At 44.3% G+C, this 25,102-nt stretch overlaps 1 protein-coding gene across 7 annotated transcripts in view; it reads right to left on the bottom strand.

Moving 5' to 3' along the window:
- Window positions 1–14,108, bottom strand: part of LOC113887229 (fibrous sheath CABYR-binding protein-like) — a 53,510-nt gene extending 39,402 nt beyond the window's left edge. For 2 of the 7 annotated variants that reach the window (XM_027534250.1, XM_027534252.1), the window contains exons 1-4: window positions 12,754–14,086; window positions 3,221–3,295; window positions 2,608–2,746; window positions 2,078–2,203 (exon numbers count right to left, since the gene is read on the bottom strand). In XM_027534250.1, the coding sequence (XP_027390051.1) occupies window positions 2,078–2,203; window positions 2,608–2,746; window positions 3,221–3,295; window positions 12,754–12,825 (412 nt within the window). In that variant the 5' untranslated portion in view covers window positions 12,826–14,086. Of the gene's footprint in view, window positions 1–2,077; window positions 2,204–2,607; window positions 2,747–3,220; window positions 3,296–12,753 lie in introns of all 7 variants that reach the window. The other 5 variants (XM_027534251.1, XM_027534255.1, XM_027534254.1 and 2 more) reach the window with 4 other exon arrangements.
- Between the last annotated feature and the right edge of the window lie 10,994 nt (window positions 14,109–25,102).

Raw genomic sequence — 25,102 nt, 5'->3', positions numbered from 1 at the left:
ATCCTCTCGAGATTCTATAGACTTTTCAAGCATATTACCAGTATTGGTGATGTTTAGTTATTTAGTTACTGGGGTATGTTAAATAATACTTGTTTTTCTACCCTATTAGCCATTTCATCAATATTCTGAAAATATCTGAGTTCCAGATTATCCTCAATTTTAATTCTGTAATATACTAACTGTTAGTGTCTTGTTCATATTTCTTATTATGTATACTTGGGCTCTTTCCATTTTCTTCACAGTTATGTAAACTAAGAGGAGTGGACTAGCAGTTTGGGGTTGACAGATACAAACTATTACATTCAGAATGGATAAACAACAAGGTCCTACTATACAGCACAGGGAACTATGTCCAATCTCCTGTGATAAATCACAACAGAAAAGAATATTTTAAAATGTGTGGGTGTATATATTAAAAAATATGGAAACTAGCACATTGTCTTTATTTATTAATTGAGTTTATTTTCCTCTTCCTAACAATTCATACCTGTCTTTTATTAAGTATCTTTTCCTTTTTCCCTTAGGTTTATTCTGTTGCTCTTTTTCTTACCGTTTATGTTGGATATAGGATTTTGTATTTATGTACCTTGTAATTTACGTATTTTTCTTTTTAAATACCACACATATTTAGGGCTAATATTTTTCTATGAGAACATTTTAATCATGTTCTCTAGTTACTTGAACGTAGTCTGAAAGTTGTATTTCTGTCTAAATGTTCTAACGGAATGGAACAAAAATGTAAAGTGAAAATATTTAGAAGGCTAATACACAGTAAATTCTTCCCTAACTATGAAGTTCTTCCTTTAAAATCAGAACCCTGCAATTCATTGTCAGCAATTGGGAAAACACGTATGTGAAAGATACTAAGTTGATTATGCAGGAAGAACTAGAGTTACAATCTTTGACCTTCAGAACTTTTAAAATTCAGGTATCAAAGGAAAAATAACATACTTGATATGGTTAGAGACGATTATATCATGAGGCACAGATTTTTATTAGGTCTTTAAGAGTGAAAGTGGGATGTAGAGCAAAAACCATCATAGTATTGTAAAGTAATGATCCTCCAATTAAAATAGGCAACACCCCTGCCCCCCCAAAAATGCCAAACGTGGGGGCAGGTACTGTGCTTAGCATATGTATCTTACTCACACCTGCCTTGAGTATCACTGACTAAATGCACTCTCTCAACTTGATCAGCCACAGAAACAGGAAACTAGACTATCTTTTGCCATTTTATTATTCAGTCATTGCATGCTTCCCTGGGGAAAGGATTTAAAATGCAACTGTTTTTTTAAGAGCTAGAGAATTCAGAATTTGAGAGAATTTAACAAACATCAAGAAGAATGTTGGCTCATTTTCTTAAAAAAAATTAATTTATTTATTTTAATTGGAGGCCACTTACTTTACAATATTGTGGTGGTTTTTGCCATACATTGACAAGAATCAGCCACAGGTGTACATGTGTCCCCCATCAGAAAATGAAATCTCAATTCCCCTGTTATAATTTGACTCAAGATGATATTTTATGATAAATAAATAATAAAAAACAGAGTATTCTTGTATGCATTCCATCGAAGAGAATCAGAGAACGCAAAAATCAGCATTGAAAACTTAGCATTTTAGTGTATCTGTTCTGAATTCACAACTTTTATGAGTAAAGTTGAGTTTAGAAGTTAAGGGATTTCACAGAATCACACACGTTATGCTAAAGCTGGTACTAGATCCTGAATGCCTGAGCATATTTCATATAAACTGATATTTATTACAAATACATGCCATATTTGCTACAAGCAGAAATTATAAAAGAACCTGAAAATTATTAGCTGTTGCTTAAAGTACTAATACAAGAGAAGAAAACGGTTCCCTATTTTCAATTCGATATGGCTTTGATCATGTCTGTTTCTTTATTTGAAAGTCTGTAAATCAGGCACTCAGGCATCTGGGGTCTGAACTATCTTTCAAAGAATATGTGAACTCTGTTATTAAAATAATAGTAGTGTTCCCTCTATATTAGTAAAGATATAATATTCTGAAAAAACAGAAACCACATAAATTACTTTCTGAATGGATGACGTACCTGCTTCTGGCATTTCAACAGGCTCTGTATTTGATGCAAACTCCTCCCTGACATCAGGACCATCTCCACCTTTACCCCCAGTCTTTGCCTCAGCCAATTCCTGGAGATCAGTTTCCAGATCAGAATCTTTAAAAAAAAAGTATAAATTCAGCTGTAAAGCATACAATATAAACAAGGGAATGATGATATTGATTCCCTCAGTATTATGAATTAAAAGTCTTAGGCCAGTATGGTAAAAATGTGCTGAATGAGAACCTCAAGAGCATTATTCTGGGAATGTTTTGCTGGAGAAAAAGGAAAGCAGAATTTTCCGAATGCTATCACCATTTTCCTTTCCCAGGGTTGTCCTCAGACAACTTAGGTGCCCCCTTCTCTTTGTCTTGAAAACAAGGGAAAATTTGAGCAACCACACTGACCTGCGAACTATACTCTCCTCAGTTTTTTAGGAACTGTCTGAAGTCCTTTTCTAATGTTTCCTTTCCTCCTCTTACTGGTTATGTCTTAAGACATGATGCACACTTACACTTTACCTCCAGAGGCATCCTTCTCCTTCTCTTCATTGTGATTCACTGGATCCTCTCCATTTACTTCCTCCTTTTCAGGTGTGATATTCTGAATCTCAGCTGGCGGTTCCTCTTGTTGAGGTTGCTCAACACTGGGCTGCTGGTCCTAGTAGAGAGTGCATGCAAATAAAAAACTTTTTGTTGTTAATACATATAATAGCATAAATATACTTAATACATAGATATATCTGAGCATATGTAAACCTAACAACATTTTCCCAACACAATTCTACGTACTTACTTTTAATAAAGTTACTCTTCCCACAGAGAAGAGTTAGCTCCCATAAGAGTTACCCAGAAAGACTTTGGAAGTTATTTAAATCTATGTTGGGATGGAAGTATGCAGCCTGTTGTTAATAAGCAGGAGGAGGGAGTCACTGGGCACATTTCCAGGGAATTCAACAGTATACTCATAGGCAACGCCAGACTGTAATATATCTGGATCAATGTTCCTTCCTAAGACAAACTGTCACCCTTTATCAGCATGGAAGACCTTTATCATTGCATCTGTACTACTTAACATGATTTTCTCAAAAATAAACTTGTGCTAATAGAAAACATCAAATGGTAAGGTACTCACAACCACAGGTTCATCCAGCTTGGGGAATCTTGATCTATAGGTCCCAATGTTGACGCCACTTGCCCACTGATATTTCTCCCGGAAAGTAGAATATTGTGATTTAGAAAATGTATTTAAGAGCACAGCTATATTTGATCACTTTTCTGACCATATGTTGACTGATTTTTTTTAAATGTGAAAATACTTTCAAAAGAAAATTCTGGTTACGTTAGAGTGTACATTCATTCCAATTATACCAAATACAGTTGCTTGCAAAGCCATTTTTGTCTTTGCTATGCTGGCAGAGAAATCACCTTAAGGTACACAGGAAGGCTGAATTTTTGTGAGGAAGTTTGATTTCACAACAGAATTCTCCATCATGAAGATATTTAGTGAAATACTGCTAGAAATTTAAAAATTCAGGACTATTGCTCTTGTCACACTCCTATTCACCAGACCTATTTCCCCCAACTCCCTTGGAATTCAGTTGGAACACGAAGAAAGGCTCAGTCTTTACAGCCTGACTATGGGATTTTCTCAGTGTCTGTGGCTGAGGTGAGTCTGCATGCAGAGCAACCGGTCCACTTCTCTCTTGGCACCTTACCACAAAACTCGTGATACATATGTATTATATGATTGTATGTTATGTATTATATGATTTCATGTCAGTGGGTTTCTGGAAAAGGCACAACTATAGGCAGAGAAATATGTCTGTGGTTGCTAGGGTATAGGAGTGGAGGAAGGAGTCTGAAAGGAAATAGCCCAAGGGAGCATTTTCAAACCAATGGGACGTTTTCTACATTTTTATTGTGGTAGCATTTACACAATGGTATGCATATGTCAAAACTCGACAAACGGTAATGCTTTAAAGCATTGACTTCCACGGCATATAAATTATATGTCAATACTTCTCATTTTTTAAAAAAGGAAAAGGATCTTTTAAGTATGTAAATACTGGTTATTGTATCCATCTAGAACTTGAGCTCATAAACATAAAAATCTTATTTGAAATTCTTCCGAGACCCGGCCAACTTCCAGGATTCCCCATGACACCTTTGTACCCTTATGACAGGACACAGAAATTGGGTCTTAACCAGGTTTCCAATTCCATCTCCTTCACCTCAAGTCAATATTCTTGCTGAGTTCTGTCCATTTTACTTTGAAAATGTCTAATGCATCGACTTTTTCCCATGTCCACCACATCTGCTCTAGTCCAAAGCCCCCCTCCATTTAATTGTCAACCCCCTGCTAACAGGTCTCTCACATCCACTCAGGGTGCCTGTCTCCCACTCACCGCCCTCTTCCTCCCTCTCTTACAGTTGCAGAACTGTTTATGACTTTCTAGATAAAGCCTACTGTCCTACACAAGAACTTGAAGGTATGGTCTAGCCCTTGCCCAGCTTGCTAACATCATGGAAAGTAGAGAATCCTCTTCTTGTCTCTCTTATTGGGCTTCATTCATACCCTCCAATTTCTCAAGCTTAGATTGTCCCATATTTCTGAAGCCTCCGGTTAGTAGGCTCCTTCAAGCTAGGCTTCAACAGTATATGGAACGAGAACTTCCAGATATACAAGCTGGTTTTGAAGAGGCAGAGAAACAAGAGATCAAATTGCAGCCTTCATTAGATCATCGAGAAAGCAAGGGAATTCCAGAAACACATCTACTTCTGCTTCATTGACCAGACTACCTCAAGGCCTCTAACTGTGTGGATCACAACAAACTGTGGAAAATTCTTAGAGATGGGAGTACCGGACAAGCTGACCTGTCCCTTGAGAAACCTGTATGAGGGTTAAGAAGTAACAGTTAGAATAAAACATGGAACAACGCACTGGTTCAAAATTCGGAAAGGAGTAAGACAAGGTTGTATATGGTCACTCTGTTTATTCAACTTATATGCAGAGCGCATCATGGGAAAAGCTGGGCTGGATGACTCACAAGCTGGAATCAAGATTGAGGACAGAAATATCAAGAAGCTCAGATATGCAGATCATACCACTCTAATGGCAGAAACTGAAGAGGAACTAAAGAACCTCTCGATGTGGGTGAAAGAGGAGAATGAAAAGGCTGGCTTAAAACTCAACATTCAAAAATAGAAGATTATGGCATCTACTCCTATCATTTCACAGAAAACAGAAGGGGGGAAGTGGATGCATGGACACATTTAATTTTGGAGGCTCCAAAATCACTGTGGATGGTGATTTCTGCCACGTAATTAAGACACTTGATCCTTGGAAGAACAACTATGACAAAGATAGTATGCATGCATGCTCATTGCTTCAGTCGTGTCTGACTCTCTATGACTCCATGGACTGTAGCCTGCCAGGTGCCGCTGTCCATGGGATTCTCCAGGTGAGAATACCTTAGTGGATTGCCGTGCCCTCCTCCCATGGGGCATGGCAGGGCATCTTCCCAACCCAGGGGTGAAACCCATGACTCCTGCATCCCATGCACTGCAGGGAGGTTTTTTGTTTGTTTGTTTTTGTTTTTGCCAATTTATGCATGTTTTAATTGAAGAATAATTGCTTTACAGAATTTTGATGTTTTCCGTCAAACATCAACAAGAATCAGCCATAGATGCACCCATGCAGGCAGATTCTTTACCATTGAGCCACCAGGAAAGTCTATGTCAAACCTAGACAGCATAGTATGAAGCAGAGACATCACTTTACCGACAAAGGTCCGTATAGTCAAAACTATGGCTTTTTCAGTAGTCATGTACAGATGTGTGAGTTCGATCATTAAGAAGGCTGAGTGACAAAGAATTGACGCTTTCGGTTTGTGGTGCTGGAGAAGACACTGGAGAATTCCTTGGACAGCAAGGATATCAAAACAGCCAATCCTAAAGGAAACCAACTGTGAATATTCACTGGCAGGGCCGATGCTGAAGCTGAAGCTCCAATACTTTAACCACCTGATGGGAACAGCCGACTCACAGGAAAAGACCCTGATGCTGGTGATCAGGATGGGAAGCCTAAAGCAAGTTATGCCCTGCTGACTGCTGAACAGGTTTTAGAAGCAAAATCTCTCGCCCAGAGAACCAGTGCTATTAGCGGAACTTACGGCTCTGACCCGAGTTCTAGGGCTAAGTGAAGGGCAGCGAGCAAATATCTTTACTGATTCTAAGTACGCTTATTTGACTTTACACGCTCATGCTGCAATATGGAAAGAAAAACAGTTTAAAAGGGCAACAGGAGAACCTATTGAGCATTTCAGAGAGATCCAGAGACTTTTAACGACTATATATTGTCCTAAAGGAGTAGCTGTTAGGCATTGCAAAGGGCATAGCAGGGATGGGAGTAAATTAGCTGAAGGTAATCAGCTGGCCGATGTCAAGCCAGAAAAAGTGGCACTTTGGGAATCCCCTTCACTGCAGATGCCTTTGATCTGGACAGGTCCTGTGGAACAGGAAAAACCGTAATATACTGAGGAAGAATTAGAAAGATATGAGAAAAGAGGAGCAAAGATAAAGGATGGCTACAGTCCGAGGATGGACGATTAATAATTCCTGAAAAGACTCAATGGAAAATTCTTAAGGGTTTACACCAGAGTTTTCATTTAGGTGTAGAGAGTACTTACCAGATAGCTTCTCATTTGTTTGAAGGTAAAAATGTAGTGAAAACTTTAAAGGACATTATCAAAAGATGTGAGGTTTGTCAGAAAAATAACCCAAAGACTGAAAAGCTAGCAAAATCTGGATTACAACGAAGTGGAAAATATCCTGGAGAAGACTGGGAAACTGATTTTACTCATATGCCACAAGCTAATGATTATTCTTGCTCACAAGTTTGGGTGGATACTTTTACTGGATGGATTGAGCCTTTTCCCTGTTGTGGTGAACATGCTAAGGAGGTTATAAGAATTTTAATCCATGAAATTATCCCCAGGTTTGGGCTGCCACGGAGGCTTCACAGGGACAATGGCACCACCTTTGAAGCTGCTCTAACTCAGGGGGTGTCTAAAGATCTAGGAATAGAATCTCACTTACACTGTTCCTGGAGACCCCAATCCTCAGGAAAGGTTGAAACAGCTAACGACATTATCAAAAGATATCGGTGCACATTAACTCAAGAGACACAGGACAATTGGATTAAAGTTCTACCCATAGCTTTAATGAGGGCTGCGACTGCCCCCCACAAGGAGGGGCTGTCCCCCTTTGAATGTATTTATGGAAGGCCTTTCTTATGCACAGACATTGTTATAGACCCTGAAGCCTTAGAATTAACTAATTATGTAACTCAGCTCTCAGTTTTTCAATAGACATTAACGGAATTCCAGCAGGTGACTCCTGACCCAGCCTCTGCGTCAAGCAAGCCTCTATTTGAGCCAGGAACAGAGGTCCTGATAAAAACACTGGGATCTGGGGGCCAATCCCTCGAACCCCTCTGGGAAGGCCCTTACCAGGTTATTCTTTCTTCTCCCACAACTGTCAAAGTGCCAGGAATAGATTCATGAGTGCATCACACTCAAGTTAAGAGGTGGCATCCTGACCAGAACTAAGTGATGTCGTTTTATGTCTTTACTTTCTATGCTCTGACTTTGTACTTTTCAGATGGCCCTGATAATCTATGTGAGCCTACTTCTGCTGACTCCAAAAATCCTGAGTTTGCCGTTTGATCCTCAAGACAATGCCTTCCTGTCCTGGGCTCACTCCTATGCTGCATTCCACAATCAGTCTAACTGCTGGGTGTGCAGAGTGCTCCCCTCTTCATCAGTGGAAGGCTTCCCATGGTGGACATCTCCACTTCAAGGAAAAGACTTTCTCCAAGTCTGCAAATACCTTCGACAACAATCGTATGTGATGCCTCTTCTTAATCTGATGACATCTAACAACCCTAAGATGGACTGGTGCAACACTTTGTAGTTTGTGGACATAACGTGGCTTTTAATTTTGATTATACATTGTCTTGGTTTAATGATTATTTCGTTACACATAAGGTAAATGGGTCTAGATCTAGTGGCTTTTTACCTGACGTTTATCAAATATGGGATGATTGAGGTTATATGGCTAACTTCTGGAAAAGGACATCTAATGTCTACTGCCCCTATATGCTGGGAACAAATAGAGCCATCCCCAGAAGTTAGCCAACAACTTAATTATAATGATTGGAAACAATTGGGACTTTTGCCTCAGGAAATATGCAAGGTAATCATTCCCGTATTTTCCAACCCCAGTTCAGGTCCTCCCTTTGCCTGGCCAGGCACTGATTGGGACTGGATATCTCAGTCACGCTGGCTTGCTCCAAACGGGACCTACTGGATATGTGGCTCCTGCCTATGGGCATGGCTTCCCCCTGGCTGGTTAGGGAGATGCACCCTAGGTCTAGCTTTTACTCATGGCTTCATATTTTCAGAGCTTCCAGAAAAGCCTGCTAATTTACCACACCTTAAAACTCAGTGGGGAAGGTCTGTATTTCACTGGTATGATTATTTGGCTGCAGTGTTTGTTCCCTCTCTGGGAACTACAGATGTTCTGCTACGAGCGGATGCTTTGACTAATTTTACTCAACAGGCATTACAAGATTCTCAAAAAGCTATTTCAGCTCATCAGTTCAGTTCAGTCCAGTTCAGTCGCTCAGTCGTGTCCGACTCTATGCAAACCCATAAATCGCAGCACACCAGGCCTCCCTGTTGATCCCCATCTCCTGCAGTTCACTCAAACTCACGTCCATCTCCTGCAGTTCACTCAAACTCACGTCTGTTGAGTTGGTGATGCCATCCAGCCACCTCATCCTCTGTCGATCCAATGGCTATGGCAAAATATGTAGAATAACAGCTACCACATAACACAAATGGCTTTTACATCATAGAAATGCACACTGAATAGAAATCTGATTTCTTCAGAAATCTTTCAAATGGAGGCTTGACAAGACTGGCATCAGGATGTTTTGTAGACACGATGGTCTCAGAGCCTCCTCAGAACATCAGACAGCATGTCAGTGAGTCTCCTAGACTGGTGGTCTTGGGTTTGTGCATCAGAGAAAGCAGGAAACCCCTGTCACATGCTCTCAATGGAGACAGAGCCTGGAAGCAGGCAAAATTAGACCATGCCTCTGCTCTGCTAGTGCCTAGACAAGTTGTCCATGTCAATCAGAACTGAGGAATTCTTTTAAAAAGTGCAGATTCCATGATCTACACTCAGTGAATCTCACTCAGTGGGGCTACAACAGTGCCCCAGAATCTGTGAGATTTCACTACACTTGGGAAACTCTCAGGGACTTTATTAAACCCCTTTGGTAGTGAGACTGTCAGCAAAATAAGGGAAATAATGATCAGAACAGATATTAGAAAAAATATGTAGATAAGCAACAAAACCCAAAGCTGGCTCTTTCAAAAGGTCAATATGAATTCATAAGTTTCCACCCACAAGAATTAAAAAAAAAAAAAGATAACTAAAGACAAAACTTACCAATATCAGGAAAGAAATAGGTTACAGATGCAGATGACCACAAACTGAGGGAGAAACTGAAATAGCAGCACCAGGCCCCTTTCGATGAGAGCTACGTGCCAAACCCAGCCCATTACAAGATTCCTGGACATTCAGGAGCGCGCCAAGTAATTTCCATGCCAGGACTGTTGCATTTATTGTTCCTTCTGCCTGGAATGCTCTTCTCTTAGGTAACCCCACAGCCTGCTCCCTTACTTCCTCCAGATCTCTGCTTACTTGCCATCTTTCAGGGAATCTTTCCCTCATTATCTTGAAGAAAATAATAACATCATATCTACATACACCTTTTCCCCTGATCTAGCAATATGTTTCTTCATAGCGCCTGCCACCCTTGATTATTTACTGACCAACAAGTCTATGAAATGAGAGACTTGGTTGAAATGGCAACCCACTCCAGTGTTCTTGCCTGGAGAATCCCAGGGACTGGCAGGGGCCTGGTGGGCTGCCGTCTATGGGGTCGCACAGAGTTGGACACGACTGAAGCGACTTAGCAGCAGCAGCAGTACTGTCCCAAACTCCTTCAAAACCACTATGAGGTACCATTTCACGCCAGTCAGAATGGCTGCGATCCAAAAGTCTACAAGCAATAAATGCTGGAGAGGGTGTGGAGAAAAGGGAACCCTCTTACACTGTTGGTGGGAATGCAAACTAGTACAGCCACTATGGGGAACAGTGTGGAGATTCCTTAAAAAACTGGAAATAGAAATGCCTTATGATCCAGCAATCCCACTGCTGGGCATACACACTGAGCAAACCAGAAGGGAAAGAGACACGTGTACCCCAATGTTCATCGCAGCACTGTTTATAATAGCCAGGACATGGAAGCAACCTAGATGTCCATCAGCAGATGAATGGATAAGAAAGCTATGGTACATATACACAATGGAGTATTACTCAGCCATTAAAAAGAATACATTTGAATCAGTCCTAATGAGGTGGATGAAACTGGAGCCTATTATAGAGAGTGAAGTAAACCAGAAGGAAAAACACCAATACAGTATACTAATGCATATATATGGAATTTAGAAAGATGGTAACAATAACCCTGTGTACGAGACAGCAAAAGAGACACTGATGTATAGAACAGTCTTATGGACTCTGTGGGAGAGGGAGAGGGTGGGAAGATTTGGGAGAATGGCACTGAAACATGTAAAATATCATGTATGAAACGAGATGCCAGTCCAGGTTCGATGCACGATACTGGATGCTTGGGGCTAGTGCACTGGGACGACCCAGAGGGATGGTATGGGGAGGGAGGAGGGAGGAGGGTTCAGGATGGGGAACACAGGTATACCTGTGGCGGATTCATTTTGATATTTGGCAGAACTAATACAATTATGTAAAGTTTAAAAATAAAATAAAATTAAAAAAAATAGTGCTCAGGTCTATGGCAGGTGCTCAGATAACATTTGCTGAAGGACAGTCTGAAGCCAGGTCCTTTACACACATTGCTAACATGCACAGATACCCTCCAAGATGGGCACTGGCCCCATTGTATTAATTATGATACAAACTGAGATTTCAGGAGACAAGTGATACACTCGACAACACACAGTCAGCATGTCAGGTTACAGGCTTCAGAATCATATCTGCCAGCTTCCAAATCCTCAGTTCCCGGACAGAGACTTCACAGCCAAGAACATAAGAGGTTTTATATCTAACACAAAGACTCCAAACAGCTCAGATAGATACCCAGAGACACCAAAAAGAGCTCACTGAATCTCTGCACAGAGAGTGCACAACTCGTCTCAGACCCTCAAACACAACTGAGACCATAACCATACACACTGTGACAAAGACGCTCCAAACAGACCAAAGTCTTCCAGACAGAAACAAACGAGAACTGCACAGATACTTCACATCATGGAGACTGACTCCCAAACCACTGGGACACTTACCGACCTAACACAAAACCCCCTAAACAGAAAGACAGACGTTTTAATAATAACTCAAGAACACAATATAATCTTAAGATTAATTTCCCAGACAAATGAAAAATTTGCAACCTGTGCATAGATCCCCAAGCAGCTGATAGTTTACCCCTTTACACTGACCCATCCTTAAAGCAGCACAGAGGCATCACAACTTCGGACCCAGAATCCAAAGCTCAGTGATCTCACATTCTGGGGTGCAGATGCCTACACAGAGATCTCTCACCCAGGGACTGAAAGGCCAGCAAGCTCCAAAGATGCACATCCCGGTATACAGGCACACATCCTAGAGGCTTTGTACTATGGCTCACAAAATCCGCTCAGATCAAATATCCCATCACTCACAACCCTGCCAAAAGGCTCAAGGGGATCAAATGTACCCAAACAACACCTGTGTTGTCACACGAAGCAATACACAATCCCAAGCTGCCAGGTACAGTTTATTTTCCAGGGAGAGACACCAAACTCAGAGACCTCTCCCTGGACATGAATTGCATGCATTTGTGTGAATGACGGAGAAGGCACTGGCAACCCACTCCAGTACTCTTGCCTGGAAAATCCCGTGGACGGAGGAGCCTGGTAGGCTGCAGTCCTTGGGGTCGCTAAGAGTCGGACACGACTGAGCGACTTCACTTTCACTTTTCACTTTCATGGATTGGAGAAGGAAATGGCAACCGACTCCAGTGTTCTTGCCTGGAGAATCCCAGGGACGGGGGAGCCTGGTGGGCTGCCGTCTATGGGGTCGCACAGAGTCGGACACGACTGAAGTGACTTAGCAGCAGCAGCTGTGTGAATGACGGTGCACTGCCACAGGATCCAGACTGAGCGGAGCTAAACCAGAATGAAATGCCTTCACCATGCACAGCCAGCGACTGCGCCAAACCTCGCCACTAAGCAGGGCAGCTATTAGACCCCTTTGGAAAAAGCAATAAGACTCGGACGAAAATTGTATGTTCTGAAAAGTCTCGCACGCCAACGCAGGCGCACGCGTATACAGGCGCCTCTCGCCCTCAGTTCCTGTTCTGCGACCACACTGCCTGCAATCACGCGGTGGCCAATCACTGCCCAGAACGCTTCCCTGACTCCACACCCAGACAGCCAGTCTCTCGCTCCGTAGTGGTCCCACCAACAAAGGGGTGGACTTGAAAAAGAGACGGAGAAAGTTTCCGCTTAATACCTGTGTCCACTCGGATTCAAAAGCAGTGGGAAGACGAAGAGGAGCGAGTGGGGATGGACCTAGTGGCGCCATGAGTGCCGCTGCTGGGAACTGTGGTCCATGCCCGACGCGGTGTAAGGGGACCCTCTCTGTTGTCACACGCCCTCTCCCAATGGTACCTTCCAGAGTGGGTGGTCTTTCCGCTACCCTCGGTGGTACATCCCAGGACAGAACTGTTTCATCTCGCGCGCCCCTTGCTGGTGGGATTGGGGAACAGCAGATATAGATGCCCGTGGACCATTCCAGGAGGATCCACAAAGGCCGGAAGGGCAAGGTTAGGGGGAAAACCCCACAGATTCCTGCAATTTGGGACTCAGAAAAAAGTCTCCGTAAACTGAAGATTACGTCTCTATGGGGATCACTGTCGTAACAGAGAGCATGGAAAACACTTTATCTTTGCTGGGCATTGTGATTGTTTGTGCTTTCCTGTTCAATACAGAATAGGTCTCATGGGGGAAAGCCAGCCGCAGTCCCCCAAGGGGCAGGATAGATAAAGCTTCCGACTGGGATCTGCAGGCCTGGCGTGGGAAAGCCCTCTGTCGCTGACTGCGAGTAATATGTGGAAGAGACAACAGGACCTTCCATTCTATTAGGAAGGGGGTCAACTCTGAGAGGACCCAAGGACACCACCACGTAGGTGAGATAAAGACCATGGCTTTGTCACCATCTTGTCATCCCTGAATATGTTCCCTAGCAGGATCCTCAGCCTGTCTAGCTATGCCTCTCTCGGCAAGTTTAAATTTGTTTGTTCATTCCATCATTCATGCATTCTCTCCAAAGTATGCATTAAGCACAACTCTGTATGTTAGGACAGAGAAAATCAACCTTTTCCTCATGGAGCTTACATTCTGTTGGGATCATGTGGTCCCTAAATACAAGTAATATATCAGGTGTTTGTAACTGCCGTGATTAAAATTAAATCGGGATAGTGAAACAGAGAGAGGGGGTGATATTTAGAAAGAGTGGTCAGGGAAGTTCTAAGATTGTGACATTTGAGCAACAGCCTAGAGGAGATATGCCTATTTGGGAGAAAAGTATCCTAGACAGAGGTAAGGCCAGTGGAAAAGCTGGGGAGTAGAACCCTGTGTAGTGATTATGAAAACAGTGGGGAGGGCAATGTGACAGGCACAGCATGATGGAGGGAGAGCGAAGAGATTGGGAAACAAAAGTGATGAGGCCCAGGTCCGTTGGCTGTTCTGGCCATTGGGAGGATTTTGACTTGAACCACAGGAGGGTTCTTATCAGAGAAGTCCCCAGGCTTCTTTCTGAGGCCCAGATCGCACATGATTGTTGAGGAGCCCTTGGTTTATTTTAAGAAAAACCCTTCCCCACCCCTTCTGCAGCCGAGCATGCCTTTCCTGGAATCCCCTACACTCAAGGGGAATGCCTCCTCCTGCTTCTAGTGAACATCCATGTCAACCGATGATATTCTCAGGAGAGACAGGGCAAGGACCCTCTTGGTGTGACTGAGGGCACATTGAGTCTTACAAAGGCAAAGAGGCATGATATAAGAGGCACAGAGATGGCAGGGAGAAAGACAAAGATAGAGCATTAGGCAGGGACGGAGAGACTACTTCTGGTAGCAACCTGTCCCCACTTAGTTAGCACCCACCTACAGGCCCCCAGCCCTGCTACTGGATGATGTACAGTACATTTTCCCTATAGGAGAAAAGAAGCTCCTCCGCAGGGACTCTCTCTAGGGAATGACTCAGTCGCCCATAGCCTGGGCCTTAATCATGCTCCCTTCATCCACATCAGGGCCCTCTGCCCATCAAGACAAGGACATGCTCCATTCCTGGGGAGGCTCATGCTGTACACAGGGTCCCCTCACAACCTATCCTGCCCAGACTGCCCTCCTGCTGATCTCACTGCCAATGACTGCTTTAATGGAGGAAAGAGAGGCAGGGATCTCTGCATTTGTGGTGGAGCCTCATGCAAATTGGTGAATGTGAGATTTCTCCCCAGCTGCTTGGAGGCTCACCTCTGTACCTTCCCCCACCACATCGATGGGTGTGTGATGGAGAGACACAGAGATATATCCTGACAGTGAGTCAGTCATAGGATTCTTGTGGCCCTGTGCAAACGCCCACCTCCCCCACTACCCGGCCAGGGTTGTGCTGATTCTTCCCTGCCTCCTCCAAGGAGCCCAAGCTTACATGCAGTCTCTCTCCTCCTCATGAGCTGAGACCTTCCATCTGCACTGGGCCTTGGGTGCCCATCTGCTATCGGTGCCCTCCTTGTTGTGGGTTGGACAGATGGACTGAAGGAGTGTGTGTACACAGTTTCTGAAACAGGGCCCCTATCAAGGGTGGTAGTCATATCAGCAAGTATTGTTCTTAACAGGATTATTACCTGGGCTTCTGTGAACTGAGCATTTTTACCATCTCTGAGGCTGGGGCCCCAGGCTTTTATCTCTGTGCAGAGGCATGGTAGAAATCGTAGCAAATGTGACATCACAGGCCTGCTTCTATGGCCTGTGAGACTGGGGTCCATCTAGCCTTCCTCTTAAGACGATTCTCATGTGCAGATACATGAACAGCTGAGAGGCCCAACCCTCTAGACAAAGGACCCCGAAATAGTTCTGAGATTTCATGCCCTGGGACAGAGATGTGCAAACACTTCAGACTGCTCATCCTGGACACTAACCCAAAACAGCTCTAATAGGTCACGCCTGAGGACACAGATGCAGTCCAACTCAGAAATACCAACTGTGGCTTCAGATGAATTAGGATCCCTAAGAGAAACAGCATTGCTCACAGCCAGTTCTACAGGGTTAACTTGTAACCTCCGTGGTTCCTGCATGACAGTGCAATCTGAAGGAATTCTGGGTGACAAACAGGAAGAGGCACACTGTGCTTTGGACAAACTGGCCCTTATTTAGTCACACAGCTTCCTCAGGAAAAGGTTCAGTGACCCCAGATCCTTGCCCCACACACAAAAGCCTGAAAATGATTAACTTGCAATGTCTGATCTCTGTGTTTCACAGTAATCTTTTGCCAGTATTCATGCTAGACTTCATGTATTTCGTAGGCCAAACTCATATTGCCTTCACTGCTACCTCCTCAGAGCAGTGTTCTCAGAGCTAACGGAGGAGCTGTGTCCCGGGCTATAGTCCCCAGGAGACCCCAAATCCAACCTAAACTCACAACTCTTCTGTTGTATGTGTTTCTTTAAGTGGACACTACTCTAGCTAATAGCTCCCATTTACCTCAGTGGCTTCACACCCCTCCCCCAGAGCCTACAGTCTGCACCCTGGGACACAGAGCCCCACATCTTTGCCTCTGGGCTACTGCGTGGGCATTTGCACTGAGTCTCTGTTCAGTCAACCCCAAGGGAGAGAGGCCTCCAGTCTTGCAATTCCTGCAGCCTGCAGTCACCAGCATGTCATCCTGAGGAAGGCAGGTTCATTCCAGGGGTGTGGTGTGCCTTAGAGCTGAGGGGCTCTGAAATTGATTTCCCAGGTCTGGGTCCTGAGGATGGCCCTAACCCTACCCTGGTCAACTCTGGTCATGGTAACTCTGTATCCTGCCCCATGGGAGGTTCAGAGTGAATGCCAGATCCACAGAAGAAGCCCCAGAGACTGGTCCTCTCTATCGCAGCACCCACTCTATGCTACTGAATTCTGGAGATAGGAGAGGTTTCCCACTGTGCCTATGACAACTCCCTTACATCCCTCTAATCACCTCTGTCATTTTCCAGAGTCCTTCTCCTGGTAACAGCTGCCACAATTCCTCCCTCTCCCCAAATTGCCACCCCTCCCCTCCCCTTCCACCAGGCCTCCCCTCCCCCCTCAGGGGCCTCTTTAACCCCTCCCGCAGCCCTACTCACAGGGCCTCACCCCATTTGTGTCCTCTCACCAAGCACCCACGCTCCCTCAGAAGATCCCCTCAAGACCCTGCCTGCTCCATGCATTCTGCAGGACACCTATCTTCTGCCCACATGCATGGTCTGTCACAATGTCCCTGTGAGGACTGAACTGAAAACTCTGTTCAGGATCCAGATAAAATTCAGACCCAGACCAGCAGTCCAGGGCAGTTCGTGTGGGGCTGGAAGGAAAAGGAGAGGGTCTCTGAGAGGAGCTTCTGGTCTCAGAATCCTGAAGGGGTGAAAGGCTTTTCTTCAAGGGTCCTAGTGAGGATGAAGTGAAATGGCACCTTATAAGTACTTGTGCATACATGCCAAGTGTGTGCCAATTCTCTTGAATCGTGTCCGCCAGGCTCCTCTGTCCATGGCATTCTCCAGGCAAGAATACTGGAATGGGTTGCCATTCCCTCCTCCAGGGGATCTTGCCGATCCAGGGATCAAACCCCCATTTCCTGCATCTCCTGCATGTCAGGTGAATACTTTCCCATGGAGACACGTGGGTAGCCCCAACATTTGTTGAGAGTTAATCGAATATTGTGTTCTCACTACACACACACACACACACACACACACACAGAGTCTAACATAAAACAAAACTAAAGGGACACAAGGAAATTTTAGGAGGTGTTGGGTATGTCTATTACATTGATTGCGGTGATAATAGTATCATTGTTTGCATATGTCCAAACTCATCAAAATGTACACATTAAATATACAATTTGCTGTATATCAACTCTATTTCAATAAAGACATTTAAAAAAGGAGAGCAGAAAAATGTTCTCCAAAAAATTGATACTTACATAAAATGAGAACATTTCTTTAAAAATATTGAGGAGCAACGTTCACTCAAAAAGTAATGACGATGAATAGTACCTTTCTATCTATTAAGTTCATGTGTGTGCATGCTAAGTCACTTCCATTGTGTCTGACTCTTTACAATCCTATGGACCATAGCCCGCTAGGCTCTTCTGTCCCTGGGATTCTCCAGGTAAGAATACTGGAGTGGGTGCCAGGGCCTCCTGCAGGGGATCTTCCTAACCCAGGGACTGAACCAGACTCCCTCATGCATTGGCAGGTAGGTTCTTCACCTCTAGCGCCACCTGGGAAGTCCCAAGGAAGTTAATTCCTTTGTCTCATATTATGAGGCCACTGTTACCAGATAACATACAGCCTTGTCATACTTTTTCCCACTTTTAAAGCAGTCACCTCTTCCATCTTTGGTTCTAACTTGCTTCCTGACCGGCATACAGGTTTCTCAGGAGACAGGTCAGGTAGTCTGGTACTCCGCTGTGGTTAAGAATTTTCTACGGTTTGTTTGATCCACAGAGTCAGAGGTCTTAGCGTAGTCAATGATGCAGAAGCAGATGTTTTGTGGGATTTCCCTTGCTCTCCCCATGATCTAACAAATCTTGGCTATTTGATCTTTGGTTCCTCTGCCTCCTCGAAACCTAAGTTGTATATCTGGAAGTTCTCGGTTCACGTACTGTTGAAGCCTAGTTTGAAGGAGTTTACAAAGCAGGAGGCTTCAGAACTTGGGGACAATCTAAGTGGAGAAGCTTAGGAAATTGGCGGATGTGAAGGAAGTCTGATAAGAGGGACAAGAAAATGAAGCTCTACTTTCGATGTTGCTAGCAAGGTAGACAGGGGCTAGACCATGCCTTCAAGTCCTTGTATAGGAGAGTAGCCTTTATCTAGAAACACATAGACAGCTCTGCAACTGTAAGAGAGGGAGGGAGAGGGCGGGAATAGGGAGACAGACACACTCAGTGGATGTAAGAGACCAGTGAGAAGGGGGGTTGACAATTAAATGGAGGGAGGCTTGGACTAGAGCAGATGTGATGGACATGGGTAAAAGGAGACACATTAGACGTTTATGAAATAAAATGGACAGAACTCAGCAAGAATTTGGACTTGAGGTGAAGGAGAGGGAGTTGTAAACGTGGTTAAGAACACGTTTATGTGTTCTGTCATAAGGGTATGAAACTGTCATGGGGAATCCTAGAAGTTGGCCAGGTCTGGGAAGAATTCCAAAATAAGAGTTTTATATTTCTGAGCTCATGGTCTAGATGGATACAATAACCAATATTTAAAACTTAAATGTTCCTTTTCCTTTAAAAGAAAGTATTAAGGTATAATTTGTATACAATAAAAGACAACACTTTAAACATTATAGTTTGTAGAGTTTTCACAAATGTATACCGTGGTATAAATGCTACCACAATAAAAATGTAGAAAACAGCCCATCATTCAAAAATGCTCCCGTGGGGTGTTTGCATTCAGACTTCTTCTACTCCTATACCCTGGCAACCACAGATACATTTCTGTGCGAAGAGTTGTGCTTTTTCCACAAATCAGTTGACAGGAAATCATATAATATGTAGCTTTCTGTGGCTGGTTTCTCTCATTTGCACAGTGGAGACACATCCTTGCTCTTACATGCATTAGTAGTTTCTTTCTTTCTTTTTTTTTTTTTTTTTTTTTTTACCATGTAGTATTCCTTTGCACAGGTATACTCTTTTGTTTTTCTTTCATCTGTATACCAGTTGTTGAATAACTGGGCTGTTTCTACGTGTGGCTATTGGGAATACATGTGTGGACTATTTGAGTGCAGGCCACTGGGTGAGCATGTTTTCATTTCCTTTGGTTAAAATTGTCTAGGAGTAGAATTGCTGGGTCATATAAGGCTTCCCATTGGTGCTAGTCGTAAAGAACCCAGCTGCCAATGCAGGAAACTCAGGTAGGATCCCTGGGTCTGAAAGATCCCCTGGAGCAGGAAATGGCAACCCACTCCAGTATTCTCGTCTGGAAAATTCCATGGACAGAATTCCTGGCAGGTACAGTCCACGGGACCCCAAAGAGTTGGATACGACTGGGCAACTGAAGACAGACACACACACACATACACAGTAATTTATTATCTTAAAATCTAAACTGTGTCCTCTGTAGAGAACATAGAGTTGGATCTTGTTTTGATTTTTAAACTGGTATCTCAGTGTCTGCCTTTTGATTGTATTGTTGTATCTATTCACATTTAATGTTGATACAGACTTACATCTGCCAATATATTTTTCTGTCTCATGCCTTTTTATTCTACGGTCCTCATGTTACAGCTTTCTTTTGCATTAAATGGGTATTTTCTAACGTAGCATTTAAAATTCTTTACTGATTTTCCCACAATTTTTAAGTTATTTCCTTAGCTATAGGCTACCATAAACAACTTCAGTTTAGTCGCTAAGTCATGTCCCACTCTTTGTGACCCCATGGAATGCAACATGGCAGGGCTCCCTGTCCATCACCAACTCCCGGAGCTCACTCAAACTCATGTCCATCGAGTTGGTGCAAAAGCTACCCCACTAGCTTTGTTCATAGTGATGCTTCCTAAGGCCCACTTGACTTCATATTCCAGGATGTCTGACTCTAGGTGAGTGAGCACACCATCGTGGATATTTGGGGCATTATAATTCTTCTGTGTATTCTAGCCACCTCTTCTTAATATCTTCTGCTTCTGTTAGATCCATAACATTTCTGTCCAAAAAGGCACAGATGTAAAGAAGACTTTTGGACTTGGTGGGAGAAGGTGAGGGTGGGATGATTTGAGAGAATAACATTGAAACATGTGTATTATCATATGGGAAATAGATCGCCAGTCCAGATTCGATGCATGGGACAGGGTGCTCAGGGCTGGTTCGCTGGGATGACCCTGAGGGACGGGATGGGGAGGGAGGCGGGAGGGGGGCTCAGGATGGGGAACACCTGTACACCGATGGCTGATTCATGTGAATGTATGGCAAAAACCACCACAATACTGTAAAGTAATTAGCCTCCAATTAAAATAAATAGATTAATTAAAAAAACAAAAACCCAAGGGTCTCTCGCCATCCCCACTGATCCCCTTCAGTGCCTCTGCAGGCGTAGGAAACCCTTTTCTCCCCTAGCTGACCGTCAGGAACAGTAACCCCAACTAGCCTTCACAACTCCCCCCTCGCTCCCCACCCCCACATCATACAGGGTTGCTCTGGTGTTCCTCTGGTCCGCCTGGGTTTCAAGGCTCCCGGCCAGCGTCCAGTAGGTGCCCTAGATGTCTCACATTCTTGATAGTATCGCTTGAAGGATAAAAGTTTTAATTTTGATGATTCCAAATTGCCTATTTTTGTTTCCTTTGGTGCTTGCGCTTTTTGTATCATATCTAGGAAATCATTGCCTAATCCAAGATTAACATTTACATCTCTGTTCTCTTCTGAGTGCTTTATAGTTTTAGCTCTTATATTTAGGTGTTTCATCAACTTTTAGTTAATTGTTATCTACAGTGTGAGGTATAGGTCAAAACTGATTCTTTTACATGTGAACATCCAGTTATCCCAAAACCATTTGTTGAAACATTATTCTTTGCCATTGAATGGCCTCTACACCCCTCACAATAATCAACTGACCATAGAGATATGGGCTTGTTTCTTGATTCTCCATTCTGTTCCGTTATCTGTCTATATACAATCCTTATGTCAGTACCATAATGTCTTGATTATTGTAGGTTTGAAGTGCGTTTTGAAATTGGGAAGTGTAAGTACTTGTTCTTTCTCCACACTGTTTTGGCTCTCCCAGGACCCTTTTAATTCTTACAATTCTAGGATCAGTTTGTTGATTTCTGGGGGAAAAGAGCAGTTTGAATTTTGATAGGCCTCTATTAGGGGAGAACTGCCATCTTAACACAATAGTAAGTCTTCCAACCCATAAATGTGATCTCCCGAATTCATAAAAATCTGAGCAAGCTCCGGGAGTTGGTGCTGGACAGGGAAGCCTGGCGTGCTACAGTCCATGTGATTGCAAAGAGTCAGAGACAACTGAGTGACTGAACTGCAGTGAAATTTCCACTTATCTAGATGGTCTATAATTTCACTCAGCAACGTTTTCTAGTTTGTGTTGTACAAGTCTTGAACGTGTATAGAGATCTATTTGCTCCTTGTATATGACCTTGTATTCTGTAAACCTGTCGAGCCCCTGTAATAGGTCTAATACATAGTCTCTGTGGGGAGAGGGTGGTTCTTTAGGATTTTCTATACGCACGGTTATATCATGGATTGACAAGATGGCGGAGGAGTAGGTGGATGGGGAATACATCTCTCTCCACGGATACATCAGGAATATACCCTCAGACACAGAAGTGCATGCAGAACACCAGCTGAGTGCGGACAGGAGTACCTGACCAGTGGAAAAGAATACATAGACCCACGCAAAACTCGGTAGGATGAAGGAACTAGGGGGAAAAACGGGAGTGTTAGTAGGGCTGGACCTGCCCTTGGCAGGTGGGGGAACTGAAGCAGGGGTCCGATCCCCACATCGGGGCAATTGTCTGAGTCAGAGGAGAAACATTTAAGGCTGAGAGTGAAACAGCCCATCTGTGGCAGCCTAAATGGAATGAGAATCAGACATCCTTGCTGCAGCCATACATGCCCTAGATGGCACAGTGGCTGGGAGCTGGAGTTTAGGGATTGTGGAGCAATCCCAGGGCAAGGGCTGCTGTTGACTGCAGAGAGACAGATGGAGGGGATGTGAGGGAGGAGACTGTGGTGGGAAATGCCTGTGGAGGAAATCCCCGGAGCCATGGAAGTAAGGTGATTCTGCTGAGTCCCGTGTAGGGGGGTGGAGCCATCACCATAGCCTCTCAACCCCCACATGCCAGCATTGGCAGCTGAACAATAGAGAGGCTGGCCGATCAAACGCCTGATGCACTGAACTACAGAGTAGGACCCCACCCAGGGTGCCCCTTTAAGTGCCTGATGTGCGTACAACAGAGAAGGACCCCACGTAAGGAAGCCCTCTAAGTGTCTGAATGGGCGGAGCTATGGAGAAAGATTGGCCAAAGAGGCCTTCTGATTGCCAGCTACAGGAGGCTTGAAAAAAAGGCTCCCATAGGGCCATAACTCCTGCAGCGGAGGCAATCCGTGTCCCTGCACACTTGGCACCGCCAGGGTCCCCACAAGCCAAGCTGCTGTGCAACGTTCACGCTCAACCCCCGCTGGGGCAGAGCTGCCACAGGCAAAAAAAGTCTTATGTCTAAGCATGCAGGGTCACTTTGGTAGTGTCCCACTCTCTTCGACCCTGTGGACTGTGGCTTGCCAGGCTTCTCTGTCAGGGAGAGGGGTTCTCCAGGCAAGAATACTGGAGCGTATTGGCCAATACTGGTTGCCATACCCTTCTACAGCACTATAATTCCTGCTGAGGAATTATAGCTGCCAACTCCTCTGAGTACCTGATATTACCAGAACCCCTGACACTCAAGCAGCTGCACCACCTCCACACCTGGCCCTCACAGGGGCAAACCCAAGTCCTCCAGGGCAGCCTCAGGAGCAAACCCCAGTGGACGACCCATATGCAGAGGTGGAAATAAAACCACAAGTGTAACCCAGGGGCAGTGTGACTAAGGAAGAAGACCCAAAACCCTCCCACCAGCTGTACAAGCTGCAGATGAAATCCACACGATCAACTAGGCAGACTCTGTGTCTGTGGAATATATAAAAGGTCATTGAGAGCTCCCACAAAAGAGTACGTCATCTGCAAATAGAATAGTTTTACTTCTTTTCCAATGTAGATTCATTTTATTTCTTTCCCTTGCTTAATTACCCTGTCCAGAACCTCCAGGACAATGTGGAATAGAAGTGGTAAGAGAGGACATCCTTCTATTCTTCCTGATTTTCAGGGGAACTACTTCTGCCTTTTATCATTAAGTACGATGATAGCTGTGGGGTTTTCATAGATGTTTTATATCGGATTGAAAATGTTGCTTTCTACTTCTACTTTAAGTCTTTGTATTTTGAACGCATGCTGAATTTTGTCCAGTGCTTTTTATGTAGCTACTGAGAGGATAATGTGGTTTTTCTCCCTTATTCTACTGATGTGGTATATTAAATTATTTGATTCTTAATATTAAATCCACAAGGACAAAGATTTTGTAAGGATTTTTCACTTTCATAGATGCTTCCCAAATGCTGTCCATTGTAAAGCTGATGTCCATCAGTAAAGCAGGAGAAGTAAAGCTTGTTTACTACCCCGTCACATCATTCTTGGAGCAGACACTCTGCTGCAGTGAACAGGATGCTTAGACCTTTGCTCATCAGGGAGTTCACCAGTTGTGTAGGAGGGAGGCTGAGCACGGTTCACTCAGTTCAGTTCAGTTGCTCAGTCATGTCCAACTCTTTGCAACCCCCATGAATCGCAGCACGCCAGGCCTCCCTGTCCATCACCAACTCCTGGAGTTCACTCAGACGCACGTCCATCGAGTCGGTGATGCCATCCAGCCATCTCATCCTCTGTCGTCCCCTTCTCTTCCTGCCCCCAATCCCTCCCAGCATCAGAGTCTTTTCCAATGAGTCAACTTTTCGCATGAGGTGGCCAAAGTACTAGAGTTTCAGCTTTAGCATCATTCCTTCCAAAGAAATCCCAGGCCTGATCTCCTTTAGAATGGACTGGTTGCATCTCCTTGCAGTCCAAGGGACTCTCAAGAGTCTTCTCCAACACCACAGTTCAAAAGGATCAATTCTTTGGCGCTCAGCTTTCTTCACAGTCCAACTCTCACATCCATACTCCACACAGTCAAAGGCTTTGGCATAGTCAATAAAGCAGAAATAGATGGTTTTCTGGAATTCTCTTGCTTTTTCGATGATCCAGTGGATGTTGGCAATTTGATCTCTGGTTCTTCTTCCTTTTCTAAAACCAGCTTGAACATCTGGAAGTTCACGGTTCATGTATTGTTGAAGCCTGGCTTGGAGAATTTTGAGCATTACTTTACTAGCGTGTGAGATGAGTGCAATTGTGCGGTAGTTTGAGCATTCCTTGGCATTGCATTTCTTTGGGATTGGAATGAAAACTGATCTTTTCCAGTCCTGTGGCCACTGCTGAGTTTTCCAAATTTGCCGGCATACTGAGTGCAGCACTTTCACAGCATCATCTTTCAGGATATGAAATAGCTCAACTGGAATTCCATCACCTCCACTAGCTTTGTTCGTAGTGATGCTTTCTAAGGCCCACTTGACTTCACATTCCAGGATATCTGGCTCTAGGTGAGTGATCACACCATGGTTAGACATGCAAATAGTCAGGTCCCAGCCAGGACCAACAAGTTGAGTGCAAAATGGCTCCCCATGGGGTCTCACCTCCTGGGGGTGTTGGAGGGTGAGGTGTGAGACTGGAACACTCCATTGTGCCTGCAGAGATGGGAAGCACAACCACAGGAAGCAGAAGGCACTACAGGGGAGAGGGTTCCATTTGCTACCAATGCAAGTACTGCGTATGGAAGGACAAACCATCCCCCACTGCCCAGGGTGACCAACTGCAGCCTTTGACACAGATGGGGGGATTGCTACCCTGCGACCCAGGCCTCAAACCTGGACCGAGGGGAGTCCCCTTTCTCAGATGTCCAGGAGGACACTCCAGCCCCATTTTGGCCATGCCC

Source organism: Bos indicus x Bos taurus, chromosome X (assembly GCF_003369695.1).
Source record: "Bos indicus x Bos taurus breed Angus x Brahman F1 hybrid chromosome X, Bos_hybrid_MaternalHap_v2.0, whole genome shotgun sequence".
In the NCBI taxonomy this organism is placed as follows: Eukaryota; Metazoa; Chordata; class Mammalia; order Artiodactyla; family Bovidae; genus Bos; species Bos indicus x Bos taurus.
This window is presented reverse-complemented; position numbering and strand designations above follow the sequence as displayed.